Raw genomic sequence first — 21,870 nt, 5'->3', positions numbered from 1 at the left:
GATGGGCGATAATGACAGCACAGATTTGAGAGCAACAATGTCCCCGTGATGAGAACAAAGAGGGCACGACAAATGTTGTGCGAGGGAGGCAAGTCGGGATACACATAAAAGCTCCAGAGACAAATGATGAGCCAGAACACCATCCCATGGAGTACTGGGACTACTCACATATAATAACTTTAATCAGCATTGGAACTCCATAAAGTCAGATTTTTTTTTTTCAGCGAGAATATTTACTATAGCCATGTATAATTCTTTGCAAAAATGTAACTGCTCTTTCTATTGATTAACAATACTGACACTTACTTATGAACAACAGAACTTCCAGTTGAGCACTTTTTTTCCCTCACTGTGAAAGCACTGGCTATTTACATTCTTGATTGAAGTATACACACTCATATAAACTACTGTTGGAGCACAGCAGAGGCAGCAAGCCACCAGCGATTTGCTCCTCCCTTAGGGAAGTATCAGAGTCGACAAGGCCTCTCTTACACATTATGTAAACGGGAGTATATCTGGAGTAATTGGCAACTAGAGAGCTCTTGATTTGAGTCATGAAGGAGATAATTCACTGGCAACCATAGAAGTCTTCATCTTGGGTGAATTAGAACAAAATCCAAAGTGAAGAAGAGCGTTCAGAACAGCAGAAGAGTCAGTTAACTCGCAGGCTAGCAGAGATACAAAAAGCAAAGCCACAACCAAACCACACTTGCTTGTGCCACTGTTAGAAACCAGACAATAATAATAAAATACCATCATTCTGTCACAGTTAAAGGCATTTTGGAAATATTTTCCCCTAATCTCTCTTCTTGTTCTTTTTTGATGATGTCATCTTTTTTTTGATACAGTGTAGAAAGGGTAGAACAAATCAAAGTTGAGTAGAAACAGGCAGTCTTTGGTGGGCTGGGGTGGGAGAACCGCTTGAGTGTTACCTGCCTCCCACCTCGCTGAGAGTCATGAAGTGGATGTTGTAGGGGCAATCGGACAGCTCTGGCTGCTGCTCTATAGGCAGGGAGTAGTAGCCGTCGTAACCCTGCACGCGTCCTGCAGATAGCAGCTGCTGTTTCTCCACGTCGCTCCACGTTCGTCCGCCTACATCACCTAACTCCGCCCGTTTCCTCTCATGGTACCATGCCCCCTCCACCGCTCTCCGCCTAGCCTCTTCCCTCACCCTCGCTCTCTCCTCCTCCTCATTGCCACCATACCGGATGCACAAGCACAGCGCCCCCTGCTGGAGAGTGATGTCGGCAAACCGACGAGTCCTGCCGTTGACAGTGGCACTCATTTGCGAAACGCTCACGTTGACTCCGCTCTCTAGAACGCGCCCACCGACCCCTAAGCCCAAAGCTAGGTCTTCCTCGATAGGGCGGGACTGGAGGAAGTGGTGGGTGTCACAGCCGTGCACTGTGAAGCTCAGCCCGTCCAGATGGACGGCACCGTTCAAAATGGCAGCCACTCGCCGACTGTCCTCACTGGCCACGCCGATGACTTCGGCGCTCACGCGACCATGGGAGACGGCAAAGCGGATGCTGGGGCCGAGAAGAAAGGGCCGAGAGCCGAAGGGAGGAGGTCGTGTCGGTCGGTGGCAGGTTGAGCCGACTGGTGCTGAGACGAGAGGTAAACGCTCCAAAGAGATGAAACGTCTCAACTGCCTCCGGAGCTCACACTGGATTCCCAAAACCACCTAAACAGAAGAAGCACAATTATTATTAAAGTCGACCCCCGTATACTCACGGTTCGGCATCTACAGATTTGCATCTTTGTGGACTATTTGCGTTTTTACTGTTTGTTGTATTCAATTGCAAATATTTAACTTAAATCCCACATGCATAACAATTTGGAAGCCAATGCAGTTTTTCATGGACTGGAGTGGGTACGGGTCAATTTAGGACCATTTGTCAGTGAGTCATTAAAAGTACTGAACTGTTTTCCAGGTAAAGACAAAACAATTGGGATTTTTTATCAAACAATGCCAATTTACATATGAAGTGGGGTATTGACCTTGCTTGAGTCCCAGTCTTGTGTCTTGGTTTGAGTCTTCATCAATTCGTATGTTTGTTCCATGGGGCTGATCTCGGGCTTTGGGAAACCTGGAACAACGTTATGAAGCTGGAAGCCAAATAGCTGCAGCCAGCTGCCAATGTCTGCACAGAAATACAGAAATGAAACAAACAGGATTAAAATACGGGCAGATGTGTGAATGAAAACATATCGGGGTATACATCAATGACACTTTACCCTACCGGATCCCTTGCCGTACACTGGACAACGGGGTTTTCTTTAGACCAATTTGAGATCCATCCACTTGCATTGTACTAGCTAGCTAGCAATTCATCTCCCTTTTTAATAAGAAAGCGTGAAAGGCCAAGCGCGAGTAAACAAAGGCGTCACGGCTCCGCCTAGCTCTGACTGCTCAACAGTTGAATTGAATGCTCATTTGCGTCACTTTCACTCACAAAATTCACATGCACACTTCCCATATAATTTTGCAACCCTTCAGTACATTACACCAATTCTGCAGTTTCCTATAATCAAGGGGACGCATGAAGGTAACAAGAGCGAGGACATGGGAGAGGAAATACAATGGCAGTAATTTGTCTGCTGATTATATTACGACGTTTTCAATATATTAATACGTTTCATATAATTGAATGTCTGGCTTTTTTAATCATTTTGGGCACTATACAAGTCTTCTGTAATTGCTATTTAGGATTTTTTTGGTGTGGGGATGAGTAACCTACGTACATAGCCATGCCTGCATAATATGCAGCAGAGACTCGGTTAGGTCTTCATGACAAACACATTCTCTCTTTTTAATAAACAATAAAATTGCAGAAGATCATGACGGTTTAACTTCATGTTTCATTTTCGTGAAAGTCAGATGACCTGACCAACATCCTACATTCGTTCTGACACTGTAATTCTATTTCCTTCTCTTATGCAAGCTTCTGTTTCACCCCTCTGGGAAACAGTGTGTTTTTGACAGACAAAAGAGACAAAGCATTAAAGCTTGTGTTAAAAAAAGAGAAAAAAACAAAACAAAACAGAAAAACAGGATGATCAGAGGCTGTCCTGTTTCTTGCCGTCGTGTTCTTCAGTCTATTCCATCTTCTCTATCTGACACAATGCCTCACCTGTGTCATCTCATTCTCAATGGCAGATGCTTTCTATGTGCATGTGTGTATGAGCTCGTGTATGTCTGTGTATATGTGAGAGACGGAGAGTGGGCGAGTGAGCGCAACATCTCTACCTATTGTGCTATCGTTGTCATATGGCACTTCTCACATGTCTCTCCAAGCAGTACAGTGCTTTGCAGCACGGGTTGGATGAGTACATTGTGAATTGTAGGCAGGATGGACATGTAAAATGTTGAAAACCTGTTAACACAAGACCGTGCAGTACGCTATCTGTAAGCCATCAATCAACTCTTGCACGCCATACTATTTTTTGATTAACTGTTTTTCCCATTGGACTTTCAAATAGTAAATGTACCTCCACTTCTATAGCATGTACTGTACTGTCCTCATTCACTACTGTTGGCGCAGCATCAGGAACAACTGAGCTTTCAGTGCTAGTGTATATCTTGCTCAAGGACACTTTAACACAGTCACAAAGGCTAAGGATAAAACCCACAACTTTCAGGTTGGGAGATGATCACTCCATCAACTGAAACATTCTGCCTTTGGTTTGGGGCAGTTTTCCACACATATAGTAAATACTATGCATCAGTGGGAACGAGTAAAGTTGGTTTTCTTTATTTACTATAAGGAGACATATTAGAGAGGAGATCGAGGGCAGCGCAGGAGACCAGTGATTCCCAAGCAGGGTGACATCACAGATCATCATGGGGGCCATCATTCAGTTTCACTTAACTTATTCCAAAAGAATTATTATGAATTAAAATAAATCTTTATTCATCTGTGCCAGGAGCATTTAGTGAAAGGCACAACAAATGCTCTAACCCTACATGACAAAAGGTACAATAAACCTGTGCATCCACCTACTGCCATTCATATTTCATATTCGAACAAAATACTAAGTCGTGGCTTCCCGCGAGTATATCAGCTGCGCGTTTTTGGTCAATTAAACAAATCCCACACTGAGTGAGTCAATTTGTGAGTAAATAAGATGTGATCACCATTAGTTCCATATTCATGTTATGTGTGACATTTTTGTTTGGTGATATGCCGTAAGATTCATAATTACAACTTAAGTGAAATTGGTTCCTTTGGTGAGCAACAGTTGGGAAACAGACAAATGGAAATACAGTAAGTGGAGTAAAATAATGCAGTCTCTACTCGCAGTGTAACAGATTTGTCATTTCGAGCCATGTATCCACAAAGCTTGACCATTGTACTGCAACGGTGAATCTGCTTGAGTGGTTCACATTATCCACAACATACTAGAGTGAGTAGCTCACCTGTTGTAAACTGCGTCACCTCCTCCACTCTCCCCACAGGACAGTTATTTTTGAAGGCGTACAAGTTAAAAGGTCTTGGCTCTTTGCTCAGCTCCGTCCATAGCTCATGGTTGGGTGAAGTCCAGCGACCAGCTAGAGTGTCATAATCCCGCCTTCCCAGGTGGACCAGCCGTGTGAGAGGATCATACAAGCCTCCGTGAAATCCGATGATGAGCTGAAAGTCAGGGTTAGTGTCCTGATAGACTTCTCCGTAGGGGGTGTAGAGGATCTCCTTGACCAGTCGGCCCTTGCTTGAGAAAACGGCCCTTGGTGTCCCCACACTGTCACATGCGACGTAGTACTCCTCCCCGCTGCTCAACTCCATGGCGATGAGGTGACCCTGCAGGTCGTAGTACAGCGACGTGATCAAGCTGCTGCTGTGGTTGTACAAGTGGCTAACCCTGGTGGGGTGTGAAAGGTCTGCATAAAAGAACTGCAGCTGCTCGCCCTGGCTCGTCATGGTGGCCACACGCCGGCCCAGTCCGTCGTATCGGTACCACACGGAGTCCTTGGATGCTCGGTTGAAGACCCGCATCAGGAGCCCATTGGAGTTGTAGTCAAACAGGTCGCTGGCTCTCTGACGAAGGAATCCGTCTTCATCCACACTGTACTGTATCTCACCGAGATGAGTGATGCGGTCTCGCTGGTCATAACGCAGCGGAACCAACCTGGAGCCAAGCACACCAGACAATAGGCTTACGTTAAATGAAAACAATGAGTCTGTAAAATGTGAAAATTCTGAAAAAGTGATTTTAATTGCCTAGTAGTTGCAGATGCAACATGAGGCCATGAAGATCTTTTTTAAATAGCATAATAAATCATCCTGAGGGTAGCAGTAATGTTAATTTCCTGCTAAACAACTACCAATATCATGCTAGTGCCTGAGGAAAGGTTAGATACATGCATATTTCAGATTGTAAATGTAACCATAAAAACACTGCGAGTTTATCCAGGTTGTAATAGTTAGGTGCAAATTGACCTGCTGGAAGTGTGAATGTCAAAATTCATGAGACTGCTGAACAGCTCATGACGTAATCTAGACCAAAACAATAGCTGTCAGCTAGAACTTAAAGGTTTACGTCTTTGCCATAGACTTGAAGAAATAGCCCTTATTCATTGTTAAATTAACGGTTTTAAAACATAATTTTGATGGCTACTGGCTAATCCTGTTCTGGGTGTAGAGAGGTCATGTATTGTATCATTACAAAGCAAAACAACGGGTCTCACACACAAACATTCACACCTTTGGCAATTCACAGTATTCACTTAGAGGCATTACGGACGATCTTTTCTGACACGCATATGCAAGCTTAACCACATGCACAGATAACGTGTGTTTGTGCATGCATGCATAAGCTTGCATGCACAGAAACACTTTATCTGTGGTGAAATTATTGTTGTGTCTGAGGGGAAAGAAAGGTCCCTTGTCAAAGCAAACCCCAATTACAACATTTTATTTTTTCCGATGCATGGACTACAAAGTAAGTGTAGACATTCTAATGATTTAGTGGTTTATGTGGCAGTGACACAGTGTCACTAACAGTAGAGGTTTGTGGAGATGCTTTATCATGGGAAAAAGGAAACGGGTGTGTCTAAAAAGCACCACAAATACAGTCTTACCTTGCACTGGTGCCATGACTAAGCAGGTTGATGTTCCCGTTCAGGTCATAGCTATAGCGCCACTGAGGTCGCTCATTGACAGCAGCACTTTGCAGTTGGCTGTCTGCGTCATACTCAAAAGTGTATCGTGTCACGTTGCTGTCCACGCCCACCCTAATGTCACAGGTGGTTGTACGTCCCGCAGAGTCATACTGGATGGTCATCCAGTAGGCGATGGATTTGAGAATCTCGTATTGGACCTCCACCACTTGGCCGTATGAGTTAAACACCTTGGTGTGCTTCATCAGATGTGTAGTGATCACCTAGGCAACATCAGCGACATGTTAACCAACCATAGACACTGTAGCTGATAAAATAAGCAAGAGAGAGGATGGATGGAAAACTTTTCAACTACACTAAATATATTATATATATATATATACATATATGTGAACTGGGGCTATCACGATTAAATACTTTTAGAATCGATTATTCTATCAATTATTTCATTGATTACATTAATACGCATGAAACATTATTTTGCATGAAAGTGTATTGCAAAGCCATTGTCCCCTACATTATTGTTCATTATGTACTCACTGTTGTTCATTTGATATTGTTTGCTGATACAAACAAGTTCAAAACATTTAAGCAATTTCACCTGTGACGGATTAACATACTCAACCAAGCATGTTAAACTGATTCTGTTAGATTTGGTCATTGTCTAGTAAAAGTACATGTTTACAAATGACTTATTTTGGTTAAGCATAAAAGATAATCAATCTGCTTTCAAAAAGGAGTACAGAAATCAGGGAATAATTACTGTTGAGAGGCTGAAATCAGAGGGTTTGGACAATTTAAAGTCACACAATAGCTCAAAATGATTGCTCAATTATTAAAATAGATGTTGATTAATTTGATATCTCTATGGTAACTGTTTTACCCAAAATCATTTGGAAAGTTCTCCTTTTGACAAGAAATCGTAATAAAAAACGGTGACATGATTTCAGCAACCAAAACTACAAAGGGCCAAATTATAAATGAAGACAATATTTTGTGTATATGTACATGTGACTTCAACATCACTTACCTGGTTAAGGTCATAAAAGATGACACTGAATTTGCCAAACTGCTCCACCCGCCCTGATACGTCAACGTAGCGGTACAGATCAATCGGCAGGGGAGTCTCATTGATGACGGCCTGCATGCTGGTCACTCGAAAGTTATTATAACTGTAGTCAAACCTCGCGTTGACCAATCCCTCTTCACTGAAGCGGAAGATCTGCCGGCTGGTCAGTGGACCTAACCACAGAAAATCACAGGCATTAACAAAATACCCACAAGCAACCAGCTGAGTCTACCAAATCAATTCAATTGACGACGAGAGTTCAACATCATAAACGGCGACATGCTCAGCGCAATCCATTATTTTGTAACAACCCGCACACCTTGCTGGCATTTCCAGTGCTGACCTTTAATATAGACAGATAATGAAGTCTAAAGACAATCGCCATGATGGGCCAATGTGCTCCTTAATGTCAGAACATCAACTTCAACATTGTTGGTCTAATCTCTTGTAAATGACTACCACTCATTCTCCATTGGGGGGAAAAAAAGGAAGCCCGTTAATGAAGCGGCATTAGGGCACCATTTAGATGACTCCGATTGCACTTAAAATGACTAAGGGCCTGGTTTAGCAGAGTGCAGAGAGCTGGATCATCATTACCTCTATTTTTATTTTCCATATAATATTGAATCCGCACTTCCACAAGGGGACTCATAGTATGCTCCTCTTGCTTTTAAAACTGTCATCTTTCCACTTCCTTTTTGATCAGTTTTTCTTCTAACACATATCCCTTTTTTTTGGTCTCAACTCTTCACCCCTATCGTCCCTCTTTCAGGACTTCCGTTTATTCTGCAGAAATAAGGTCAGTATAAAGGAAAATGAAAGCCTTTTCACAGTGAGAGCATAGTGATAAACCACACAAACCCACGGATGCACCTGCAAACACACCCACTGCCTTGCCCACTGGTGACACCCGGTTTATCTTGTGACTGTTTATCACAGGTTTTCGTGTCAAGTACAGCAACATGTGAACAATAAATAAAAACAACGGTAAGTGTTTTACGTCAATCATCAAAATCTGCACATTTAGGGCAAAAAAGGATCAAATTTAATGTCCTACAATAAGAGAGGAGACAGTCTGGCAAGAGCAGAAAACTAGAACCCCCCAAATCCATTTGTAATGATTTTCTTATAGTGTTGAAACCATAATATAAGAGTGGAACAGCGCAGGGTGATTGATTATTCTGTCACGCACCCACTGTGATATGTGAAAAAATTATCTTGCTTAAAATTTCACAGAGACCTAGTGCTGAGTTTATGAATTGTAATTCTAAACTTTGAGCGATTATTTCCATATGGGCTGTTTGAAGGTTTTTTTTTCTTCTTCCTTTCAGTCAAATATGATTGTAAGTAGCCCACAATTCACTCAACTCAAATCAATTTCTAGTGCACTTTAACAGCAGCTGTAGATCCAACAAAGAGCTGCACATAAAACTCAGTGATCACAATAATAATAATAATAATAATAATAATAATAATAATAATAATAATAATAATAATAATAATTTACATATTATCTTTTCATTCAAACATACATTGACATTCAGCATACAGGATGTACAGAGTTTTATAACCTCCTTGTAAGACAGACCAACCACATGCTGTGTGAAACCATTTACAGATGAGAGAGGGGTATAAGATTGAATTCTCCAACAATGAGCTTGAGGATGCCAGGATCATAGATGTTGCTGTCCTGGATGCTAAAATTCTAATCTTGTGCTCACATCATGTATGATGTCACTGATGATTGAAAAAACTGAATTTGAATATAAACACGTGCAGTATTCTATCAGACAAATAATTTGTCACTTAGCAAGTATACAGAAAGTACAAATTTGTCACATTTAGTTCTTATCGCCAACTCTTATGTCTCTGAATAATCTTTTATGAGTCTCGTATGAGCATTCCTGTCTGACTGGATGCCAGCCGGCTCTATGCTGGGGTGAAGCTCCGGCCTTTCTTCACACTTTTTACACAATTGTTCTTTCCCTCTCTGAACTTTTGATACCACAGTCACGTCACATTGCAGATGGTTTGTGACTCCAAAGATGTATGCGCATTGTAAATATTTTAAAGTGGGGCTGAGTGTTGCTTTAAGTGCATGTGTACCTGTCTGCCGGTATCGTATAGAGCTTATAAAGCCGTTGTGGGTGAGATGGATGGTTTTGACGCTGCCTGAGGCCTCATCGTAAGTGAAGGTCACCAGGGTTGAGTCATATGTCACCTCAGACAGACGCGCTGCTGGCGTATACCTTGAAAAACACAATGTAAGACAATAGTCATTTGAAATATACTTTGCATTACAAACTAATCATGTGTAGCAAAATGTTAATTATATTGCATTAAGTTCTTGGGACATTAGAGGTGGAACGTTTTTTTGAAAACAAACCACACCATTTGGTTCGGCATTCTGTTCATTCAGTTCACAGTTTCCTGTTTTTTAGTGCTACATCAAGATAGCGGCTGTGCGTCAAACTTGACTACTAGACCATGCATAGAGTGGCCTGCCTTGTAGGCTTCTTCATTTGATTTCATAATGACGCATCCGCCAACAAGTCTCATCTCTATTTCAAGGTTCTCATACATAGAACGGATGACTTTGAATCAAAACTGGCTGGAAGTCGCTGTGTCTGTAACTGAGATGTGATTATTACGGAAACATTGCTTAACTAGAGGACATGGGATGCTAGCATACACCTAGCATGGCCCCATCAGGTCGTAAAACTGGGAGGCAACTACACAAACTGTTATAATTCCTAAAGCGTTTACCTGATTTGGATGTAAATACCTTCACATTAAATCTGAAAGTCCGCAGTTAACACTCATCTTGTTCATGTCAGACACAAGAAAGACATAAGCTAGTCGGAAACACCTTTTTAATAATTCATAAATCAATTAGGTGTTTGGTTTAGCTCCACATGGGCTATTCTTCTTTGAACTTTCAGTTAAATGTTCCTAGTAGACTCGAAATGGTTTGCATTCCAGAGGGCCTTCATTTTCTCCAAAATGTGTATTTGCTTCTACAAATGCTTGGTGTTACAAATACCTCTCAAGAGTTGAGCTTAAGGAGCAAGTTGCATCAATCTATTTATGTTTTTGAAATAAAAATGAGAAAAACAGGTCTTTTCAAATCTTGGAAATAGTGATCGTTTTACGAAACTGTCCCTTTCAAGCGAATAAGTATCATGAAAAAGTTAAATGCCAGAACACTACTACAATCAGTCCTCTAGTTATATCATTAAAATTAGATCAGTGGTGGCTGCTGCTGCTGCGGATGATGATGATGATGATGACAAAGCGGCCCTTTAATCAGTCTGTCCAATCACTGTAATTTGTAAGGACGTCTGACTTCGATGCAAATTGTAGATGACGTGAGAGTGTGTCGACTGTTTTGTGGATCAAACCTTTGGCACATCAAGGCTCTTTAACCTGTTTTGTGTATGGGAGATGGGATCTAACACACCCTGGTGTCATGTGAGCTCATATCTAAGATGTATTACGGTAAATACCGGTAGATGACACTGCGTCCCGTCCCCAGGTACTGAGTCCTGAGCAGCCTCCCATCCAGGGTGTAGTCTTGCAGGAAGGATGCCAGGCTGTCAGGAGGAGTGTACATATTCCTGTAGTAACCAATGGACAGCAGGGAGTGCAGGTTGTGTTTGGCCATGCTGGGCATCGTGACCGCTATCAGTCGGTCTGTCTGATCGTATTCAAAGACGTATCTCCGTTGGCTGTGCAGAAGTAGCATGACCGACTGCAAGAACACAAGAAGACAAATGTGAGAGTGACTCTCCAATAGGACTGGCCTGCTTTTTTTTAAAATCATTTTTTGGTTTTATTAGCAGCACTGATTGGGATTAGGATTAGACATAGTATAGCAGATATACAAGTCTACATAACATTTAAAGGTATTGTATTTTTCTCTGATAAATGAGGTCAAGCCAAATTATTCTGAGACATTTTCCTCTGTTGTTGGCAAAAGTCTTTTAGAGAGGGGAGTCAAAAATATAAACAACTGAGACAATGCGGTTGCAGAAGTGTGGAATATAACTCAAGATGTAGCTGTGTATAGAATAAGACAGTCACATTCAGACTCAGATTCAGACTCAGCAAATGGGAGTCAGCATCTTAACACAGTTCTCTCACATTTCAAATGTTTTCTTCTTTGTAGGACATATGGCACAGTCATATGAAGAAGACTGGTCATTTCTGTCAAATGTACTATATAGCCAGTACTTCAGTACCACCATAAACGTCTACTACTCCATTAATGTTGCTGTTGGTCTCTTGGCAGCCTCCCTGACCAATTTTCTTCTTGTCTTTTCATAAAGTTTGGAAGGATGTCCAGTTCTTGGAAACATGACTGATGTGCCATATATTCTCCATTTATTGCTGGACTTCCCTTACTTTGCTCCTTGAAAATTATTTTTAACAATAATATCCCTCCGATGCTTGGAAGCGCTTTCATCTGCTTTATTTTGACCAAGGTCTGTGCTGTGAGGATGTGATTTAAAAATGTCAGGAAAAGCCAAAATAGAAATACTTTGAATGGGGGCAGGCTTCTGACGATTGCCATTTAATGAGATTGGTTAATTCTGAACACAACATATAGTACATATGATATACATCTTATATTCCCCCTTATATTTCATGTTAAGTGTTGAAATGATTTACTGTGATGTGATTTAAAATCTGTCATTTTTAACAATCATGTTGGAATGGAAGAAGGAACTCCATATAAGTTGGCCCACAGCCACCTTCTGTAATACAATAAGTGCTTAAAACTAACTACAAGGGGGTGTAGTTTTCTGTTCAGTTTTTTTGCTCTCTTTGTTGTGCATTATTTTGACCAAGGTTCGTGCTATGATGTGACTTAAAAAACGTCAGGAAAAGTCTAAATAACAATACTTTGAATGGGGCCAGGCTTATGATGATTGCCATTTAATGATAATATAATAATTATATCCCGCCTCAAATTTCATGTTGTGTTGAAATTATTTACTATGCATTTGAACAAGGGGGTGTAGACTTTTAATTTCTGCTATATTTGTACTTTATTCCAACAATAAAGTAAAACAAAAATAAATAAACCAAAAAAATGCCATTTTCCTAGTGTTTTTTTTCACATGGTAGGAGAATTTTATAACCGTTTTCTCTCTCTCTCTCTCTCCCTCTCTCTCTCTCTCTCTCTCTCTCTCTCTCTCTCTCTCTCTCTCTCTCTCTCTCTCTCCCCTATCTATGGCTTTAGTAAAATAATGGCCCAATATTATTAAAACTAGATTCTGCAATTCATAATCATTAAGCTAAAAATTTAAAGTATAAACCTGACATTGATTATAGTTCAGGCTGAATGCGCGTTCATTAAAATTGATTTTAAGGACGGAAATTAAACGTTAATTTGTCACACTTGTCACAAATAGACATGCTGCTATTCACTGTGATGTCCTCATTGCCAATTAGTCAGTCTCATGCACCACACACATTTCAAGTCACTCTTTCTCTTTTATGTCCAATAAAACCTAAAGTTCAATGCCTTGACACTGTGGTGTTATGAAATACAACACCCCAAAAGTTTTTGTGCACTTTTACTCCAGCACTTTTACTCTTGTGTATTCTTGAGTTAAATTCGAAATGTCAAAATGCAAGATGACAAACTTTGCAATCACATTTGCAACTCTCATCATCAAAATGTGTTTTCAGGCAATGAAAATAGCTGAGGATATTCTAATGTGTTTATGAAAGCCAGGACTCAGGTCTTACCCTGTCTATGTATGTGTAGCTCCATATCTTTCCATTGACCCAGGCTCTGGACACCACCTTGTCGTTCTCGTACTTCAGACGTTCAAACCATTCTCCACGATGGATGGCTGACAAGAGTCCACCTCCAGAGTAGCTGACATTAACTTCAGTGTATTTGCTACTGGGAGACCAGACCACAGGCCGGCCGAGAATATCATATTGGATATGTAGGGTGAACTTTCTGTGGTCATCATAGATCTTCCCCACTCTTGTGCTCTGATCGAAGTCTATGGACAGCAAGTTCCGGTTATGTGCCTGAGAAGAAAAGTCGCCAAAGAGGATAAGCTGGAGGGAAGACAGCCAAAGTGAATAGAATAAAATACAATAATTAGGCAACATTTTAATTTAACTGCAGTATAATCAAAAACCAAAGGTCACAAGACACTGGGATATATAAATCTGTATTATAACTTTCATGATTTTACATAAATCAGTAAAATGACATTTACAGTAAACCGTGTGGAAATGAAATATCCTAATCAATTGTTATGCTTGAAGGGTAATTTTATTCCGAAACTATTATTCTGTTGCAGTCATGCGATGACTGTGAAACTGAAGAAGTGAGGTGTCATTGTGGTATTTGTCAGCATAACGGTTTTTGACAGTTTGTGAATCATTTAAAGAAGTATACTTCATATGTGATGGCAATAATACGGAAGAGGATTAGGGCCAGTAAAGACAAAACAGGAATAGTGACAAATGAACATGCAAAAGTCAGAAACCTGTGAGAAGATTCTGACATTTTTTCCCCCAGAATTCTCACTTTAAAGTCCGAATTACTTTTATCCTTCACTTGCCCTAATCCTCTTCAGTCCAATAATCACTCAGAACAAAAACATTTTTTTTCCTCAAAATACTTGTAAAAGTACTTTAAGTCTGCTGATGCATCTACGAATTCATACTAGTGATAATGGGCCTCCATGACTGAGAATTTAATGCTGTCTTGGCACACATGCATTTTGCAGTTCGCACTCACTTTTTTTTTTTTAGACAAAAAGTAGCCACCCCATAGCGCACCCTAATTGTCATGGTAATAGCACAGAGGGTCCAACACAGAGGGTGAGAAGCGGCTCATTTGTATGCGATAGGGCCATCCCCTCAAAACAGGTTAATTTCAGTAAAACTGTTGCAAGGTGTGCTGTTATATTAATCCTTGGGATATCTTAACTGAAGGATGTCACAAACTGTATTGAATTGGGGACATTTATAACAGTCGTGCAAATCCTGTACTTTGTCCCCTACAACGGTGGCAGGATAAAATAACTGATAGCCTTGGCTTTGTAAATGAGTCTGAATGAAATCTGAAATTACATATTTCAACTATATACTAAATGTTTTATTATAAAAGCTTTGGGTGGTTTATAAAGGTAAAATTGCAAATTATTATGTATGTGCCTAATTGTATGTATGGCTTATGTTGCCAAAACCCACACAGAAACGTTTGGCTACTATGGTGATTTAGCATTTTACCTTCAGTCTGCGTTCATATGTGCTGTAGTTAGTCTTGCTCTGCTCCTTCCTCTGCCTCCATTCAATGAGACTGGGGGCGTGGTCACCAGGTAGGCTGATGTTACAGCGGCTGGCGATTGGGCTGACTCCACCCCCAACACCTCCAGGCAGGAAAGGCTCTGTGCTCAGTGACAGCTCCATCCCGCTGGCCAGCGACACAAAGAACGAGCCGTCGGCGTTGACTTTGTAAGAACTCTGTGCATGGTCTAGGTGTCCATATATGGGCATGACACACACACGTACATGTGTATGGATAGACAGACACAACCCCACACACACACACATAGGCGCACACACACCCACACAGGAAGCCGCACACACCCAAACCACACAAGCACGCAATGGAAATGTGCAATAATGTGAGAAGGAAAAAACATTAGTATGGGTTGTTCAATAAACAAAAAAAGAGCTTTAAAGCCACAGTCAGTACAACGAATGTAGATACAGGAGAACCCCGGATCACGACGCTAATTCGTTAATAAACAACAAAAATGGCATTAAAGCCACAGTCAGTACAATGAATATAGATACAGTAGAACCCCGGATGTCAAGTCTAATTTGTTCTAGAAGAAGTGTCGCGAAGCAAAGCCGTTGCCTTCCGAAGGAACTGTCCATAAAACTACAAAAATCAACAAAAGTACAGTAGAGCAAAAGCTTGCATCTATTTTAAAGGCAAAGGGTTCAAACTATGGAAAAAGTAGCAGTTTACAGTCCGGGTATTCTGGTTCTTGTTTTAGAAGGTGCAGATCTCTTTTGACTTTTTCATGACAACTGTTTCTTATGTTCAGGATACATTACTCTATTACAGATTTGAGATTCCCTCACGACTATTGAAAGTCCAACAGGTGAATGTTTCCGCAGAAACCTTTGCAAATATGATCGTGAAACAAACACTTCACACTTTCCAGCATTAGGGGTGGAAGGGGGTCTCCAAGGGCCCATCCACAGAGGCCAACTTTACATAATCTGCAAGTGAATCATGCCATTCCATCTCTTACTATGAGAAGAGCCGCTTTGATAGGCTGCGAGTTCGCTGCGTTCTTTCTCACAACGGCGCAAACGCCCTCTTCTATCTGCACTAGGCTTGCAAAATCACAAAAGAAACAAAATTCTACTCATGTGCAGTTAGATTGACCCTTAGATATTTTTATACGACTGTCAAATGTCAAAATGGGTCAAATTTGACCCAAGCGGTATGTTAAGGTCAATGAACTATTAAATTCATACATCGTATTTACAGAGAAGGATAAATCCTCTTTCACTATTGTGGCACCCAGCATAGGCAGACAGAAAAAGTGAGCAAAAACAGAGGTCATATCATCTAAAGCTGAAAAAAATAAAATCGCTTTCTTGCCATTTGCCAGCCATAAATGTTTAAACATCATTTATAACTTCACGGGCTCCTTTTCTTACAGAGCTATGAATGTGTGGCCGAGCCCCCGATGACTCATAAACACCTTTGCAGCATATTGGAGTAGAAGAAAATGGGGGCAGATGCATGAGGCTGATTTTATGCTCTTTCATATGTCAGCCATATACAATAAATGGAACATTACATCTGTAGCCCTGTATTTGGTTTCCTGTCTGCTACCCGTCTTTCTTACGTTTTCGTGATTTTCTGACCTGTGAGGAAAGAACATTTTTCTACAAGCCTGGGGGCACAAAGTGCAAAGTTACTATACCTCGTTTAAATGTGTAGATAGTGTCACTGGCAGACAGGTTTGTACTGGTGACAAAGTTCTCGCGGTTGGATGCTTCGACCTCAACCCTCGACCAGCGATCCAGGTTGCCGTGGAAACCGCGCACATCACCCGTCGGGAGGGTGATGTTGGTCACGCGGCCTTCGTTGTTGTAACTGCAAGAATAAACACAAAGGCAATGATGGACAACCGCACACAGGCAGATGCGACTGTGCCAGTTAGACAATCGAACAGGCATACATGCGCACACAATAACGCCTCACTTCCACACATTCAAGTGTCAGCTTTGATTTATACAGGCAATTATCCAGCTGTGAGATGGTAAATAATTCAGACTGATGCGTGTGCGTACTCTTATCTTTTAAACTGAATAAAGAGAAAATTCTTCAGCTAAACTGTCACCAATCTCATAAGGTAACAAAGTACATAAACATATTACTTTTGTGAAGCAAATTACAAATTCTCATGTATCTGGACATGACTTTGCTATTTATATTTCTGGCAACTTTTACACCTCAACATTTTGAAAGTAAAATGCTTTAAATATTTGTACTTTGATACATTTACCCAAACATTCATTACAAAATCAAATTGGAAGAGATTGTTTGTTGACCTACTGCCGAAACAGTAAACTGCGGACGGCTTTATCTGATGGCTAACCTTACAAGGAGAAAAGTATTTATTTTTTTCTTATTTTTAAATTCTACATGAAAGGCACACAGTTGTTGGAATTAGTGAGTGTTTTGCAAATGTTCGCTTCAACAAAGCTTCAGCAAAAATTAAACCAACAAAAACAAACCTCCAATGGCTGGTTGTTTAATGTCCTAAGACGTTTGAAGCAGAATCGCTCTTCACAGTTATTAGGTGATATTGTAAACAAACGGTGAAAAGTACCGGCAGCGCCACTAATTTCCACCAATAAATATCGGAACTTAAAAAGCTATAATTGCCAATTCACAGCACCATTTTGCTCAACTCAATAGGATATTTTTTGTCAGTCTCTGTGAGGCCACTCGCAGTGGTTGGCCCACAGTTGACTATTGAAATCAGAAGCGGCAGTCAGGAGTGATTAGTCTGGCTTCAGAACTGGACCGTCACGTCAATATAATTACACGGCAATGTTAGCATAATGGATAAAACTGTTGCTGGAAAAAAAAAAACATATATAAAAAATGTGTTAGCTGCAGTTTAAATACATTTAATAGCTTTTTTTTTTTTTTTTTTAAGCAATATGTATAATTAGTACATTTGGCCACAACAGCTCAGACACCTATTTCTATCTGTCATATTTTGTGCTTCGTGTGCCACACATTTTCAATGAGAGACATGTCTGGACTGCTGGCAGGCCATTCGACAGTAGTACACACATGTTTACAGTAGATCTACGCATACTCATAGTTTGGCACGCATGGATTTGCACACCAGCAGACTTTTTAAAAATACTTTTGTTTTTTGGGTCAAAATTTTACAATATTGTTAATGCATTTCAAATTTTCTACATAAAATGGCACATAAGAAGTATGTTACTGTCTGTGTAATATTTGATCTCTAGGAGAGATTACAAAATACATTTTGGACATTTTTAGTCAAAGGAAATGAAAGAAAGAAAATGCAAGTGAGTCAGCATACTTGAGCAATCTTCTTGTTGAGTGACAATTGAGGACACAAACAGCAGCAAAATTGTTCTCATTGTACATGCCTGCACTTGAACGGCAAAAGAGGGTGAACGTGATGAGAAATATGCTTTGCGTGTATTTAGGACACAAGTAAACTTACCAAATGGCCGATTTAATTCATCATTCTTAAAATTATTATTATTGATTTTAGAGATGACTTTTGTTTCAATACGTTGTGCATCTTGGTTAAAAGATGTACATGCGCACGCATGGGAACTGAATGATGACCAATGAGCGCAGAACTTACTCATATACAGTGGTCCAACTGTTCTCGTCGCTCTTGGTTGCTAGGAGACCGGTGTTACCATGGTAAATGATGTGGGCGATGTCGTGACCCTGTGCGGAAATCTTCCTCAGTGTTCCGCTGTTACTAAGAGACAACCGGTACACTTGTCCACCAGGTAGCGCCAGCCAGAGTGGCACACCGTGAGCATCTCTCTTCACCTGGAGTGCATGAGCATCACGACCTGTCACTGTAGATAGCAGGCCATCCCTACCATAAGAAAAGTTGTACAGGTAGTGGCCGGTGATCAGGTGCTTAGTGTACAGGTGTGAGCCATTCTGTTGAAGAAAAAGGGGCACACATACTTTGGTCACAATCAAATTTCTATATCCTATCATGTATGAACTAGCCACCACCCCGTTTCAAGTAAATAATGATAGGTGTAAATCATCAGTCAAAATAATCATAAACATACATTTACATAAATTTCACAATTTCAAACTTGTGCCTTTAAAAAGAATCATAATGTTAATGTTCATTATTGTAATTGTAGTGGCATGAAATTGCACTGAATCATAATAAAGATAATCATAAAATATAATCATAAAAAACAGAGGTCTGAACTCCAATGAGTGATATTCTATTGGAGTTCTACTAAATAAAATGTAAATTCTACAGATAACTAACATATATCAAATATATCTAACAGTGACTTGACTGAGAATGGCTCATTTTATTTCACAGAGACATGCTTCTGGGAGCTCTGTGTCTACAGATAACATCACAACAGCTTGATAAAATTAAATGCGTTGAATAATTAAAATCCATTTTATTTTTTACAGTACATAAGCCTTAGATGCAGTCACAATCTTTATTGTGTCTCTCGGTCAATGGGCAAACCACTGTCGTCAGTTACACTTAACTACTTGTTTATGTCATACATTTTATTTACCTCATAAATACAGCACTCAAAATTTTTAAATTTCAAAAAGTTTTTTTTAAATACAGTTGTATAACTAAATAAATTCCCAAAATATTTCCCAATCAAGGGGCTCTTGATATTGTTTTTGCCTGAGGGTCAGCTGTGTCTGTCTGGGTTGCCAGGCAAAGCGCTCCGACACAGGTCTGACAGCAGGAATTGGCAGTGCAAGAAGGAAATCAAGAAATGTACATTACTTGCTCATCACCTCATTGTTCCGTGATTGTGTCCTCTCACACTGAGACTGCAGGCCTCTTAGAATAATTTGTTTGCAGTGACGAGAGCACAGCATGGAATAATATCCCTTTCTCACAATGACCTCTGAACCCAAAGATGCTGGGGCTAATGCAGACCATTTTTTCAAATTTCCAATTTTAATGCAGTTTCCACAAGAGCATGATCTCTTCCTCATAACGACCTCTGACCCTGGACAGTCCAGTACTATTATATGACTCTCCCAGAGGCCACATTCCATTTAGCAGAGGTGCATTTTTTTTCTTTTTTTTTTTAAAAGACCCACTTTCAGCGAGCTTCTAATGAATCGAAAGTGTTTTCTTGTATTTCGATTGGGATTGTGTTACTAAAATCTGTGATTTCTTCACTGTTATAACACTAAGACAATACTAGATCATTCCTTTCTCTTTTTAATTTCTATGACAATTCACTTTTAGACATACATATACTGTGCATGTCACTGCCATTGTTCAATGATTGGTGTTTTACTATTTCATATATTAATTTTGATTGGTGTATTCAAACCCAAGTTTTTCAATTTTGACTACAACTAAATAAGCCTGGGGTCAAATTGAACCCAGAGAACACCAAGAGTTAAGTACCACACAATATATACACAATAATGAAAAGTGAGTCTTAAAAATTAGATGCACAATAGCATGAATGGTCGACATGTTTGATTCCCACCATAAGGGTCTGTGTACCTGGCTGAAGAGATAGAGCTCCTGGTCAAGGGGGGAGCTGATCTCGACTATTCCAGCCGGGCCAGGCTGAGGCTTGTTGGGGCTGACAGCTCGGATCCGAATATTCCCTAGATCAGCAATGTACAATGTGCCATTGGGGCCCACAGCCAGAGAAGAAGGAGCTTTGAGGCGAGCGTCACGAGCGTAGCCGCCGTCACCTAAAAAAACGACGCGGAATTTTGAGTTAATACCACAACAACATATGGAAGCCACCCTCATAAATACTAATTCTTCTTTCGAGAAGTAAACATGGATCCAAGTTAGCAAATAATATTTCATGGTGTGACTACAGCAGGACTTGGACTCCAGTAGGTACTCAATGGTCTGGATCAGAACAGCATGATGCTGACTAAATACGTTCATGTGTTGTGGCAAGACAGCAGGAAAAAGGCTTGGTGAAGTCCTTTAAATGTAGTCAGCAGGAAGCACAGAGCCTCTAGCGGGCCGGTACAGCCATTGGGATGGTGGTTTACCTTTTAACAGCATACAGAACCTACACAGCCTATTTTGGGGATGCATGCTGGCGTTCAGAGACAGAGACTCTGTGAGTGTTCGTGGTGAGGACATGGAAACGGAAAGCCTCTGAAGAGTGTAATCATCAGTTAACAGCAAGACATGATTGGAAATATGCAAAGCAAAGCTCAAGAAAAAAAGAAAGTGTTACAGCCCATTGGCTTGTGGCATGAGAGAGACTTCCCTTTGCTTTGAAAAGGTGGTGGTGGGGGGAATGACAGCTTTTTATGAGCTGAATTAAATGATAAAATCACATCCTCTGACACTTACAATGGAAAGCATGGCCTAACTGACAAAAAAACATCTGCTTATTTGTTTGGTCCTTTCCTCAACCTTTTATTAGATTTCCGTTGGCCTGCGATGATGTGCCAACCTGTTTAAAACCTTCATCTGTTATAGCAGAAGAGCTTTCCGTTCGCTGGCCATAAAATGATTGGATTGGAAAAGCTTTTCTCATATTGGTTTAGACTGATATTCAGGTGAAGGTCTTTGCAAAGGGGAGACAGCCAAGCGAATACAAATACTAAATATAAGTATTGCACAAACATACACTACATGTGTAACCAAGACAAGTTCAATTTTAACACAGCCTTAAATCCCCCATTGCAGTCATGTTTACACACCAAGGTCATTGCTAAATCTTGTCAAAGCTCAACTTTCACTCAAATCAGTTAAAAAAATAGCAGATGTAATTACTCTTTTAAGAGCAATTGATGACTTCAATTACTGCTCGTCATCAAGCTTTTAAATGTCCTTCTAAACCAAGAGATAATTTCAAGTGCATGTTTTTCTTAGCACTGCAAGCCTATTAGACATTATCTAATACGATCACATTATGATAGCATGACAGTGATGTGGATGTGGGATGTGTTTTGCGCGTGTGTGTGTGTGTGTGTGTGTGTGTGTGTGTGTTTGTGTGTGTTTGTGTGCCAGATATCCTACCAGAGAAGCAGTCACAGTTGGGGTCTATCTTGCAGTCACAGTCCGTAGGAGCGCCAGAGATAACAGATATCTCTCCATTGGTTGACACCTGTGTAGTGTTCAAAAGACCATGTCATGCAAGGCAAGAAAACAGACCAATACTGATGCTATTGCGTATAATCTTGCCAGATAATTTTGAGTTTACGGAACAACTGACTATGTATGAATGTAAATCACACAATTATTAAACATAGCTCACACAATCCTTGTGGCCATCAAATCCTTCCTCATCAACATTAAATATATTATATATAAATACATATCTGGTATTTTTATGCATGCTTACTATAAAGAAATTGACTTATTTTTTCAACAATATTAATTTCGAT

General features: G+C 40.4%; 1 protein-coding gene across 2 annotated transcripts in view; it reads right to left on the bottom strand.

The window, feature by feature from the left end:
* Positions 1 to 147: 147 nt before the first annotated feature.
* The window catches only part of tenm1 (teneurin transmembrane protein 1), a 176,278-nt gene continuing 154,555 nt past the window's right edge, over positions 148 to 21,870 (bottom strand). For both annotated transcript variants that reach the window (XM_049744686.2, XM_049744678.2), the window contains 13 exons: positions 21,503 to 21,590; positions 20,009 to 20,205; positions 18,116 to 18,429; positions 16,175 to 16,347; positions 14,454 to 14,698; positions 12,945 to 13,238; positions 10,694 to 10,938; positions 9,294 to 9,436; positions 7,149 to 7,360; positions 6,080 to 6,381; positions 4,421 to 5,127; positions 2,002 to 2,144; positions 148 to 1,684 (listed from right to left, as the gene is read on the bottom strand). In XM_049744686.2, the coding sequence (XP_049600643.1) occupies positions 929 to 1,684; positions 2,002 to 2,144; positions 4,421 to 5,127; positions 6,080 to 6,381; positions 7,149 to 7,360; positions 9,294 to 9,436; positions 10,694 to 10,938; positions 12,945 to 13,238; positions 14,454 to 14,698; positions 16,175 to 16,347; positions 18,116 to 18,429; positions 20,009 to 20,205; positions 21,503 to 21,590 (3,819 nt within the window). In that variant the 3' untranslated portion in view covers positions 148 to 928. The remainder of the gene's footprint in view (positions 1,685 to 2,001; positions 2,145 to 4,420; positions 5,128 to 6,079; positions 6,382 to 7,148; positions 7,361 to 9,293; positions 9,437 to 10,693; positions 10,939 to 12,944; positions 13,239 to 14,453; positions 14,699 to 16,174; positions 16,348 to 18,115; positions 18,430 to 20,008; positions 20,206 to 21,502; positions 21,591 to 21,870) is intronic.

Source organism: Syngnathus scovelli, chromosome 1 (assembly GCF_024217435.2).
Source record: "Syngnathus scovelli strain Florida chromosome 1, RoL_Ssco_1.2, whole genome shotgun sequence".
Lineage (NCBI taxonomy): Eukaryota > Metazoa > Chordata > Actinopteri > Syngnathiformes > Syngnathidae > Syngnathus > Syngnathus scovelli.
This window is presented reverse-complemented; position numbering and strand designations above follow the sequence as displayed.